The 12545-nt window shown below is 40.1% G+C and overlaps 2 protein-coding genes across 9 annotated transcripts in view; one reads left to right on the top strand and one right to left on the bottom strand.

Annotated features, from left to right (window-relative positions):
* Positions 1–12545, bottom strand: part of LOC123956317 (potassium voltage-gated channel subfamily D member 3-like) — a 158257-nt gene that overhangs the window by 142624 nt on the left and 3088 nt on the right. The gene's annotated exons all lie outside the window — the stretch shown is intronic.
* Positions 644–10369, top strand: LOC123956321 (protein Wnt-2b-like). Of its 4 annotated transcripts, none has more exons than XM_046028428.1 (6): positions 644–812; positions 993–1214; positions 3532–3752; positions 4595–4872; positions 5998–6262; positions 8494–10369. In XM_046028428.1, the coding sequence occupies exons 2-6, from the start codon at positions 1078–1080 to the stop codon at positions 8721–8723; spliced, it is 1131 nt and encodes a 376-aa protein (XP_045884384.1). In that variant the 5' UTR covers positions 644–812; positions 993–1077; the 3' UTR covers positions 8724–10369. The 4 variants fall into 4 exon arrangements, with proteins under 4 accessions (XP_045884384.1, XP_045884383.1, XP_045884386.1 ...); XM_046028427.1 differs by having other exon boundaries at positions 644–899; XM_046028430.1 differs by lacking the exon at positions 993–1214.

Below are 12545 nucleotides of genomic sequence, written 5' to 3'. Positions count from 1 at the left end.
GGGGTGGGGATTTAGGATATTGGGCTATATAAATAAAACTGGCCCGACTATTTTTAATAATCTTTGTGAATAAATTATATATTTAACATGGTTGCCACAGGAGGCTTTGCGGTTCAGTTGCATAGCTTCAAAAAATTAGGTGTGTTGTAACACAGTCCTTAATGTTTTTAAACTCAGAGGCTGTAAATGTTCATTTTGAAAAAGGTGGTTTTAGTGAAGAAATTAACCCAAAACGCTTTTAGACAAATTTCTTTAGAATGTTTAATTTTTGAGAACTACTCATAATAAACTGACCACAGGCCAACAGGTCCATGGGGAAATATTGCACATTGCTACTAGATATACTGTGACATGATAGTTTAGTGCAGTCACATTCTCACTTCCCCAAATGGAATCGTTACTATTACAGTATTGTGCAGGGTTGTGTTTTAATGGTTGTTCTTCTGAAGTGGTAAAACGTTGGATGCGGCAGGTAGCCTATCTGCTTTCCATCAAACTAAATATATATTGTAGCCTACGCATCTCCCTCTGTTGGTCCACATACCGCTGTTTGTAATTTCCTGACAAAGGGGTGGGGGTGGAGGGACAGCTGACGCACCGCAGCAGAGCGCTGCGCGTTTCGGTGCGCATCTTCATTCCCGCGGCTTCAGGAGGAAAGGTGCGCACAGTTTCTCTCCCATTCTCGGAAATAGTTCCTCCGTTCGACTCGTATCTGATTTAAGCGACTTTTCCCGCTGCTATGTTACCGCCGCGGATGTTGTGCTTTGAAACAGCTTTTAGTGACATGAATTTCGGTGCGCTGAGGAGAAAAGGTGAATTTATACAAGAATGTTAGAGGCATCTGAGACGGAGGGCTCACTCATTAATTACAATCTCCGACGCCAATGAAGATTATGGATGTACTGACAGAAAATCTGCATGGCATTATTAAACTAGCAGCGGTTAACTGATGGAGTTTAAAACCACATGTCCTCTTTTTTAAATTCTTAAAGTTCCCCAATGATGGACGGCGGGCAATCAACAAGGACTTTCACAGCTGATTGTGCAGCTTTTGCCAACACATGAAAAGGAAGAAACATGTTTTGTCTGTTGAAATCTCGGAGTTTATCAGACCGCAGCACGGCTATGGGGATCAGAAAAACCACCTCTAAAATATACTTCTATTTTATTTTGCTCCTGCTCATTTTCACACCTAGAGTGGATTCATCGTGGTGGTGAGTGAGATCTCTGCCGTGCTTTTGCTGACATTTAGATCAATAACTTAATTTTATTTACTTTAAAAACTATTTTGATTGATGTATTAGTTAATTAGATAGACACAAAACGAATAGCTGTAAAGTTACAAATATATAGGCTATTAAAAAAAGTTCTGATGCAAACATGACTAAACCAAAACCTAAATTTTTCACTGAAGTTAACTCATTTACTGTTATGTTTTCCTCTGTCAGGTATAAAGGTGGGAAATGCTTTGGTGAAAAAGACAACAAAAAGATAAAAGATTTCTTCTGCTTATTTGATCTAAAACGTTCATCTGGATGATGTCATTCTATTGATTATGTTTTTTTTGCCAAACCTAGAGAAAACAACTTGGTTTATCTCCATACTTAAAAAAAAAATGTGGCAATGGGACTCTTTCATCTTAGTTCACCTCTGCCTGGGAATTTTTGTGCTGAAGTTAATTATATAAAAAAATAAAAACAACATCAATGCAATGTGTCCTGTGTTTATGAAGATTAATGGTATTGGGGGGAATCTCCCCTATCCATCCATCTTGCCCAGAGTAAGTGGCAGGTGCAGGCGCTGGTGCATGAATAAATGCCCCTTGATGATTTCTCTTGAGGTTTGAAATGCTCAGGAGGGGGAAGAAAATATGCAGGGGTACAAGCGCCCCCCCTCATATCACCCACCTGAAATAGTCACACGTGTCAGGTCACACTTACAGAAATTGTATTTGATGTGTACTTTCTATTTAACTAACCACAGTGAAGCAGACCTAATTCTACATTTTCTTCCTGAATGTTTGAATTATGGCCCTGCACTCCACAACAATTAGACTCTGTTTTACAGATGGATTTAGATTAAAAATGCACCCTTTGTAAATAATTTTATGAATTGTAATTTCCCAAGAGAGCCAAAACTGTGTAATCCCTTTGCTGTCTTATGCAAAAACTGATTAAATTGCTGAGAAAGACCAGAGAAAGAGAGAGAGACACAGAGCAGGAGATGCTTGGAAGCTCTGCGTCCAGATGATTCATACTTATTTAATCCTGGTTTGTATTGTTAGGGCCTATTTTTAACCAGTGCGATAATTCAGATGAGCACCATGTGTCCTGCTGCACAGGACCCCATTCCCTCTCTCTATGTGTGTGTCCTCTTGGAGACAGTCAAGGGGTCTTTTGGCACAGCCGGTATGTACAACATACAAACAAGTAGTGCTTCTGCTCTGCTTTACTTTACAGGCAGATAGTTGCAGTTAGAACGGGACTTGGACAGCCATAACGGGAGTGGAAACTGCCTGCTACGCCCTTTTCTGTCTCAGTGGCCAGGCGACACAAATGTGGCAACGATTAGAGACTATAATGATATCCGGATGGAGAGTGGAGCGTGCAAGCTTGGGGGGTGGGGGGGGGTGGTGCATCATATGGTTGGTCTGTGAGGCAGAGGCCTGGGCGGTCACTTACACTGTAGCACTGTAGATGACTGTCCTTATGTCCTGTTGATAAGAGGCCCCCCCCCTGTGTCACTACACCACCACCATGTGATCTGCTCTTCTATGAGTTGTTACAAAGTAAGGGATTATGTCTGAATAGAGCAGGAGGCAAAGGCCTGTCACAGGGAAAGAGGTGCTTTTCACTGAACGTGAGGAATTTAATAATCTCCTCTACATCCAGAAGATCTACACCTCAAGCTGACAAGGGGTATGGACGCAATGAAGGCTATAAAAAAAAATTAAATAAAAAATGGGCACAACCACTAGTAGGAAACAATCTAGCAACATTTTTGGGAAATACTTTGGCTTATTTGCTTTCTTGTCCGTATAGTTTGGTAAGATTGAAGCCATTCTTTTGAATGCACACAAAATATGAATCTACAAACAGCAGCTAGCTAACTTAGCTTAGTATAAAGACTGGAAACAAGGGGAACTGGGCAACTGGTCACAACCAAGATAGTCCAGTTTATAACCCCCTCACCCCCATTAAGTAATAACAAATTTTTATACTTACGTACGTACAAAATATTATGTTTTAATGAGTGTGCTTTTGAATAAGCATAATAACCAAAATGTCAAACTGTGTTTGTTTTCCCGTTGTGTCTGTTCTGCTGACATTGCATGAATGCCACATAAGACCCTGACGACATCAAGGGTTATTTTCTCTGATTTGGCAAAGTTCCTGCAGAGCCACAAAAGACAATATACTAAACTTTACCCAGACTAAGTGGTAGTCCCTCATGATGACAAACTTTATGTGTAAAGTTGGTGAAGTGCCCCTTTAACTTATCATGAACACTGTGTTGGATCTGTGCCTGCAGGTACATCGGAGCGCTGGGAGCTCGGGTGATCTGCGACAACATTCCCGGCCTGGTGAACAAGCAGCGGCAGCTGTGCCAGCGACACCCAGACCTGATGCAGTCCATCGGTGAGGGAGCCAAAGAGTGGATAAAAGAGTGCCAGCACCAGTTCAGACACCACCGCTGGAACTGCAGCACGCTGGACCGGGACCACACTGTGTTTGGCAGGGTGATGCTGCGAAGTGAGTCTGCACATGTGGGCTTTCTATCTGTGTGGTTCTTTGTCTGTGCGTGACAGTGGTTGTTTACGTCAGCTGCACTCGAGTTAATCATCCTCGTAAATGTCTCCGCTGTTACCAGATAAGCAGAGAATTAATAGGTGTCTTATTAAATCAACTTTGTCCTAGAATACAAATAGAAAGAGAAAGTGTTGTGGGTTTTTCTTTTACCTTCTCCAGAATGAGGGAAGATTGGGAAAGTGGATATTCTCTGAAAACAAGTAGCAGATCACCACACTGGTGATGTATAAACAGTAATAGGAGATGTAAATATTTGGGTAGATGTTTCTGGCAGCCAGACAAAGCTTTACTCCCTGACATATCGCCTGTGTTCTGCTTCATTGCGTGAGCAGGAATGAGGACGGGAGGTGTGTGGGAAAGCCAGACCAAATAACCCTCAAAATCTCCTCTTGTCAGAAATGAAAACACAACCCAGTGACTGAGAAAGCTGCCATCTGTGCAAATTAAAAAGGTGAAAGGAGAGTCGGCTGGAGTGTGATGTTATAGCTGACGTGCTGCTACCTCTGTCTCGACCATCCACCATAAATGGACTGATTCTGTGCTCCTGCTGCCTGGAATATACTGGAGAAAGGCTGCTTTACTGAGCAGTAATACAGTGGCACTAGAAGAACAGTGTGAATCTTACCAAAGAAGACTAGTAAAACAATTGTGGTGTGGTTTCAAACAACGTTTACAACACAGCCATTTATCACAGAAAAGTAGCAGTGAAAACTATTTTCCATTGACAATACTACATTATTTTCTGATAGATTTAATTGCAACACCTGTCTTTCCTGTGTGCCCAGGCAGCCGCGAGGCAGCGTTCGTGTATGCCATCTCTTCAGCAGGAGTGGTCTATGCCATTACCAGGGCCTGCAGTCAGGGGGAGCTAAAGATCTGCAACTGTGACAGCCATAAACGAGGGCGAGCCAGCGATGACAGAGGCAATTTCGACTGGGGCGGATGTAGCGACAACATCAACTACGGCATAAAATTTGCCAAGGCCTTCGTAGATGCTCGAGAGAGGATGGTGAAAGATGCTCGTGCACTGATGAACCTTCACAACAACCGGTGCGGTCGTATGGTGAGCAGCACCTTTAATGTTACTACTCAAGCTTTAGTACTACTCCAGTGTTGCAGCTGACTTAAGAGACTATGATGAGACAAAGATCACTTATTTATGCATTCAAACATAACATTTTATTTCAAGTAGGCTTGGGCAATCCCTGTTTTGTTTGTTTTAGATCATTTATGGTAGCAATCTTGCAAATGAAACTTTATAGCCACTTAGGCATTAAGGATCTTGGACTTCGCTAATGGAGTTAAGAGTATGTGGGCCTAGTAATTAGTGTTACAGCTCATTGCGTTGATGAAGACTGAGAACTTGCTGAAAGCTCTGGGAAACGCTAGTCAGTTGTCTTTTGTCAGGAATTTATTTTACTGGATTAGACAAAAATAGACATTCCAAACAGGTTGTTTTATCTATATCTCAATAAGGGCTGCAACTAACGATTATTTTCATGACCTATGAATCCGTCAATTATTTTTCTCAATTAATCAATGATCTTGAATCAATTGGTGTACAAAACCTCAGAAAAACAATGAAAAATGCCCATTACAATCTCTTAATAATGTATTTAAGTGTCTTGTTTTGTCCAACTAACAGTTTAAAATTTAAAGATAATCAGTTTGCAACTTTTGTTAACCGATTAAGCCATTTTCCAAGCAGAGTTTTATTAACTATCAGTCAATCGACTAATTATTGCAGCTTCAATCTTATCAATTTCCACAAAATGTACTATTTCACAACATATATTAATATTGCAATAAAATTAAATATACAATGACAGAAAATTTTTTCAATGTATCCCACCAATAATCTCAAGCGTTGAGTAAAGTGAGACATGAGTAAAATATCCTTCTGGGTTTTTGAAAAGGCATCACTCCTGGCAACAGGCCACAGAGTGGGATCAAATATCCCACACAGCATTACATTATGAATTTGGTTTTATCAGTAGATTTAGTTTTAGGTTCTCCACTGACAAGATGGTTGTTTCACAGTCTCTTGAGGAACAAAAATTAAAGGCAAATCCAGTAAGAGTGCATATTATTTAGCTAGCAACTATGCTAGCAGGGCGGATCACGCCTACATCATGCCATGGGCAACATCACAGGCTTAACACCCTGTCACCTTTGACCTCCGCTTTAGGCAGTGAAGCGCTTTATGAAGCTGGAGTGCAAGTGTCACGGGGTCAGTGGCTCCTGTTCTCTGAGAACCTGCTGGCTGGCCATGTCCGACTTCAGGCGGACTGGAGACTACCTTCGGAAGAAGTACAACACAGCCACCGAGGTGACCATGAACCAGGACGGGACCGGTTTCATGGTGGCTGACAAGGACTTCAAGGGAAGCACCAAGAACGAGTTGGTGTATGTCGAGAACTCGCCAGATTACTGTCTCATGGACCGCACAGCAGGTGAGTGAACAAATGAAGAATCAATTTGTCACTAAGAGGGGTGATTGGGTCTTTATGGGCTCTTTGCAAAGAGTGAACATTTGTATTTATAGTTTAGATGTACACAGATAAATAGAGGGACATAAAGACTGTAGACAAAGGATGGCTATAACTGGTCCATGCTCTTTTTCACTTTGAATCATGAGGGAAAGTTCCCCAATCACACACACCACAAAATATTCCTATTTTTTCAGCCATTTAACAAATATGTATCTGCCCGTATTAATTTTTTAATTGATTGATCGAGCTCTACTTTGAGATTACTACAACAATTCTGCCACCACCCAAATACACTAAAGGTCATCAGCATTTGGCTTGTGGCCCAAATGTTGGCCCAATGACAACCTCTCTTAACACATGATGTCCCAGGTCACACCTAGCTATGAACATTAAAAACAATTCGTATTGTATGGTGTAAAAATTTAAACTTGGCTGTTGTCTGATTAGAGCTCTCTGCAAGCTGCTGCCTGTTCCTCGCTGAAGATCCTTTGTGACGGAAGAACAGAGTGATATGTCTTCCTTATTCACCACCGCATCATTTTCAGGAGTTGCATTCTCCAACTTTCATTTCATATCATATGAATAGTTTAAGCTAAACGTTAGTTTTGAACAATATGAATCACGACTTTCAGTATTTGGATCAAGAAGCTAGTAAAAAAATAAAGTTAGATTTATTACAGATGTTTTTTCAATTTGTCAGATACATATTTAATGAGCATTTAGGTAAACAAAAAGATTCAGACTCTGTAGATACCCAATATTGAAAAAAGGACTCCGATCCGGACATTCTTAGTATGTGGAATATGTCATTATTTTAGCCTGTGTTAATTTAATAATTTTGATTATTGTTTGAGTATATTGTTATGAGACAAGTTAAACAGGTAGTTAGTCCTTTGTCAGTTTTTCAAAATCTTTGAGAATCAGAGACCTGTCCACTGAAGGCTTGCATTCCTCCACAGCTTAAAGTTCAACGATTTGACCTTTAACATCTCATTTAATTCCTGGTGTTTGCTTTGCTTTGTTAAACTCTGTCACTCTCCTCCAATCCAACCCCTTCAATAGAGCGTGAAGGAGTTCACTAACTCACTGTTAATAGGTTAGGTAAGATATAGCACAGTGCACATGTGGAGGGGACATTATGGTATGAACTTCTCCCACTCCTCTTTGCTGTTAGCTTGGTTGCAGCTTGACAACTGAGCAGTAGCGAAGGTGTGCTCACGCCAAGGAAAGGCTGGCTTTCCTTGTTAAAAGGCGATCTTAAAATAAGCTTATGACCCTCCTCGCCACTAATCTCCATTGTATAGGAATGCACAGCCTAAGGATACATGCAGGCTTATTTTTCAAATCCTTCCTTTGGTCAGTATTAAGCTCCACTCCCTAGAGCCTGAGGGGAATATCTTCTCTTATCCTTTTTGCTTTACTTCAGCGATTCTCTGTCATTAGATGTGGCATCTGATCTTAGGCTTAGATCTTACACCTGAGTACATGGCCACCTTTGTGTTTAGGTCTCTTCTGTCAGCGTGTCTGGAAGCAAATACCCTGCTACCCTGCCTTACCAAGTGTGGGAAAAGTGATATTTTATTTTGGAAAAATAGTTTCAGTTTTCAGCATGAGTGGTCAAGTGCCAAAAGGGGTTGTGGACATCCACAGTATGTCGTCACTTGAGGTTTTCCAAAATGGAATTAAGTTGAGGTGATAGGGTGCATGTCACTCCTACCTATTACCTATTATCAACCTTATTTCCAGCAGCAGCATGCATCCGTTTTCAGACCAACAGCACAGTATCCAACCAATACCAGACAGAGGACACACAAAGTTTCCAAGTAGCTAGTGAACATTTAGAGGATCTCAGCTCTTGTACTGTTTTGTGAAAGCAATGCTATCCTACAGAATTTTAAATCTTTGTCATGTAACAAAAAAAGTTTTCATAAAAAAACAAAACAAAAAAAACCTACCCTAATAGTGATTTCATTTATTCAACATATCATATTTTCTTATGTTTGCTTAATTAGTTTTGAGGGGGTTAAGTTTAAGTGAAATTGTTGGTTAACATTTATTTAAAATAAATTAGTATAAATAAATAAGATAAGAAGAATGTTATCATAGTTTGTCTTTTGTAAAAGTTTTTACAAACATTTTTTAAGAATACAAAAAAAATCATAAATATAACTGACAAGAACATTTCTTTACAGGCTCCTTGGGGACAGCAGGCAGAGTGTGCAACAAGTCCTCCAGAGGCACAGACGGCTGTGAGGTCATGTGCTGTGGGCGGGGCTATGACACTATGCGTGTCAAGCGTGTCACCAAGTGCGAGTGCAAATTCAAGTGGTGCTGCGCCGTGGAGTGCAAAGACTGCGAGGACGTGGTGGACGTTCACACCTGCAAGCCCCACAAGCGACCAGATTGGCTGGACATAACCTAATGAGGAGACCTGACCAATCAAAGTCACCACTGACTCATTAATCTGTGCGCTAATGACTGCATTTTATTATGGGATAAATAATAATTGGGATCTCTTTACTGTATTACCCCCTGGCTCCTCCTTTGAAACTTCCTGAAGCAGAGACTTCACAGACCTTGATGCTAAACTGGAAATTAGGCCCAGTTACTGATTGTGTGCTGCTTTAATTAGTGTTTCTAAGAACAATTTATTGAGCTTTTTTAATACAAACTTTGGATCTTTGATACAAAATGGCTGAATATTATATTTTCTGTTAACGCACCCTTCGTTGAGGCAGAGATATTAAGTAATGTCTGCTTGTTTTACAATATGTAAAGACTGTTTGAGCACATGACATACGTAGCTCAAGTTGATGATAATAGTAATATTTAGCCTGGAGAGAGAGAAAGAAAGAAAAGAGGGATCTGTTTTGAGATATTGTAAAAACACTGACACTGTATCATTTAAAATGATATCCAGACATTGTATGGTACTGAAATGAATCATTGAAAATACAAATGACAGTTGCTGCTAGTTAGTGCAACTCTAACAAACTAACAGAAAGTCAGAGGGAGCTTATGAAAAAAGTTCCTACTCGAAAAAGGACAGACAATCACACTGTGAACCCAAATGCACCGCAAACACAAGAACAAGCAAGGACTTTCAGTTCAAGTTGCGGCATACTCGCTGCAGAGCTGAATTTTGGCAGGTTCTTGGGAGAAAACGGACACAACAATTAAGCTTCATATGGATTTTCCATACAGTTTGACCGTAAAGGGTCTAAGACATTCTGTCTGAGTTGCCCTATGGACAACTTTGTCATTTCTACCTCTGGTTCCTCGTTTCATTTTTTTCTGCAGTGCTACACCGAAAGCTTCAAGCTATTGTCCTTAGCCATTTTTAGACAGCCAAGAGCTCTGCGTAAAAAAAAGTGTTTTTTTTAAACCCTCATTCTTTTCAATTTGGCTACTGTGGCAAAAGTTGTTGAAAATGTTGAATCTGGCTGAAGTTTTTAAGCAAGGCACTGTGCAGGCCAATCAAATACATTAAAGTGCGCATTCAATGTGAATGCTGAAATTCTACCGTTCACCTGATGATCGTCATGAAAGAGGATGAAATGATTTTTGACATCATGACTTTGAAAGTAGTCATATCCAGTGTCAATAGTATTGCACTGCTGTGCAGTGATGTGTGATACGCATTCAAAATCATGGATTTATTAGTTAAAACTACTTATATCATCTGTACCTTAAACAAAGGTAAATGTGTTTTCCCTGGTTGCTGCTTAGTCTCAGTTTGCAAACTGAAGCTTTACTGATCTGAAAAAACAATCTGTTCTGTTGTAATGAAGGCTCGAGATGACAGTAATTGATGGTGGTACATAACTAGCCTCACCTTCATTACTGCCAGCTTTAATGTACAACAGCTATGTGTCACTCACAGTTTACACTGCTGTTAATGCAATGCTACTTCCCTCAAACTAGAAGGCCTTAGAGTGTGAAGTGTCACGACATTTATATGCTGCTATAGTTTCATATATCCTTAATAAAACTGAACAGCAAGACTTGTACTGTAAGCTGAAGTTCGTAATTATGCAGGAAGATATTAAAACACAAAGTTTCTGTTAATGAGAGCTTCAATCTGTGTACGGTCCTATCGCCATTTTCATATCCGTCGTTTACAAATTGTTATCATGCACATTCATTCTCCAGTGCTTCTCAGTGGTGGGTTGCTTCTCAAGGTTGCAATTGCGGCTTTTCTCATTGCTTGGTCTTCATTGTGAAGCGCAGCACAGCATGTTTCTTCGGTCATCTTATTGTGACAGAACACTTTTACAATGCAATCTTATGCAACTGTGCTTTTAGCCCTTTGTGCACATTTCCACTGGCTCTTTGTGAAAAGTGAAGTATTTCATGAGACTGGGCCAAGACGTTGCAGAAAGAGCAGTGAAGTAGCTGCGGACCCTGATTCACTTTTCAACATCTGGTAATGCAGCCAGACATTCATGTTAGGCCATTGGAGACACATCCCTCAGAGGGGTTTATAGATCTAAATGAATGTGACAACAAGCAGTGGATGCTGAGAGTCAGCAACATTTTTTAAGTCCACGTAATGACGAGGGGAGCCAAAGTAAAGTGCTTTGAACAAGGCCAAATGACACCATGTTCACAAGTCAAAAGTTAATTGCAGACAAAAGAGCATGTTTTGAATGTAAATTAAGAGTGTGTTGGCTGTGTTTTTCTTAAAAGATTAAAAAGGTGATAGCTGTTGGGCCTGTGCTGCTCTGGCCCTCAAATATTCATATTTCAAGTCCCCAATTCTACTGACTGTTATAAAGCACTGACAGTTTCAGTCTGTTATGAAATGTAACATTTGTTGCCCAAATCCACATTGGAAACCACTGGGCCTGTACCGATCTGTACTATGGATTTGGATTGGCTGGAGGGTGAATGTTGCTTTTCCATACGCTCATTTGGGTCTATTCAAAGCTCAAATTGTTGGATGTACCATATTTGTATTTCAGACAAGAATTTCTTTTTGTGTTACAGATACCATGATTTTTGGACTGTTCAATTCAGGCTGATGCCACATTTCTACATCCAAGCCAATCTATTCCTCAGTCTGCATTTTTGAGCATCGTAGTTTGTATTACTGTCTAGGGAGGTATTTTCACCATTGAAATGCAGGTCTCAAAATACCTCACTGGCTCTATATTAAACGTTGTTGATCCACCCTCTGTCACTCCTATTAGAGGTCTTCCGTTCTCTTCCCACTCATAGTCTCCTGTGTTTTAAAGTTCAGTCAGTTCAGTGTCAGGTAATTCCAACAATATGTATTCCAGAAACATAACTGGACTGGTAGATGGTGGATTTAGAAAGCAACAGGATTTACGTAACAAAATATCAAAGATGAAATATAACAATATCCTTAAGGAATCTTAAAAATCAGGGGACTTTCTTGAGTCGAGCAATTAGCTAAACTGTACACACAAAGAGTAGATTAATAATACTTTGCTGATCTTTAAACGGTCATAGTATCCGTGCCGCTTTGTCCCCCACAATGTGTGATCCAGTTGAACTCTGTAAAAATAACAGGAGTGGCATCGCCGGCATTCTCTGCCATCATAGTGATATCAAATGGGCATCTCAATTTAACAACATTTCAGAGCTAAAATTGTCCCGGAGGGAGAGACTAACAGTGCGTTCCACTTGGATGTTTCACATTCAGGGGAACCAGAAGAGCGAAATGTTGTAATCCATGCTTACAAATTGTAATGAGCCAAAAACACATCAGTGTGGTGTCAATTTCATACTAAATATGTTTAATATTCTCCTTGAACTTGTCTGACTGGTCCTCCAAAACACTGCACTCCACCTAATCCTATGATGACGATGATGTACAGAAATATGGGAAATATGTTGATATGTATACAGTGTTAAATTGCTGCTCTCTAGACTATTTAGAAATGTGTTGAAAATCTTTGGCAAAATGTCACAGTAGTTTCACTGTTTTTCTTGGAAGAGAAATGGCCCTTACGGCCCTATCTGCAGTAATTAAGAGCTTTGTGTGGACATGAAATTGGACTTGAATATAGCTCCTAGAGTGTAGTATATTTATTGCCCTTGCCAAGTGACATCATACCCATTCACTACTGGGAGAAAGAGTAAAATCCAGCTATAAATCTCACATAGAGTATGTTTCTATAGCATCGACAAAGGAAAAGTCCCACAAACTAAAGATTATACAATTATCTTTATACAGCATAAGAAAAGATCATTACATTGTAGGAATCTAGCTAACGCT

This window comes from Micropterus dolomieu, linkage group LG18 (assembly GCF_021292245.1).
Source record: "Micropterus dolomieu isolate WLL.071019.BEF.003 ecotype Adirondacks linkage group LG18, ASM2129224v1, whole genome shotgun sequence".
NCBI classification, from domain to species: Eukaryota; Metazoa; Chordata; class Actinopteri; order Centrarchiformes; family Centrarchidae; genus Micropterus; species Micropterus dolomieu.
The sequence above is the reverse complement of the archived record's forward strand: the minus strand, read 5'-3'. Positions and strand labels throughout refer to the sequence as shown.

What these genes read in the sequence shown, in the direction of transcription:
- LOC123956321 (XM_046028428.1), top strand. Translation starts at nt 1,078, where the DNA reads ATGTTTTGTCTGTTGAAATCTCGGAGTTTATCAGACCGCAGCACGGCT. An exon ending in TGGCAGGGTGATGCTGCGAA is followed by an intron (nt 3,753 to 4,594) that starts GTGAGTCTGCAC and finishes CTGTGTGCCCAG; the next exon opens with GCAGCCGCGAGGCAGCGTTC. An exon ending in ACAACCGGTGCGGTCGTATG is followed by an intron (nt 4,873 to 5,997) that starts GTGAGCAGCACC and finishes CCTCCGCTTTAG; the next exon opens with GCAGTGAAGCGCTTTATGAA.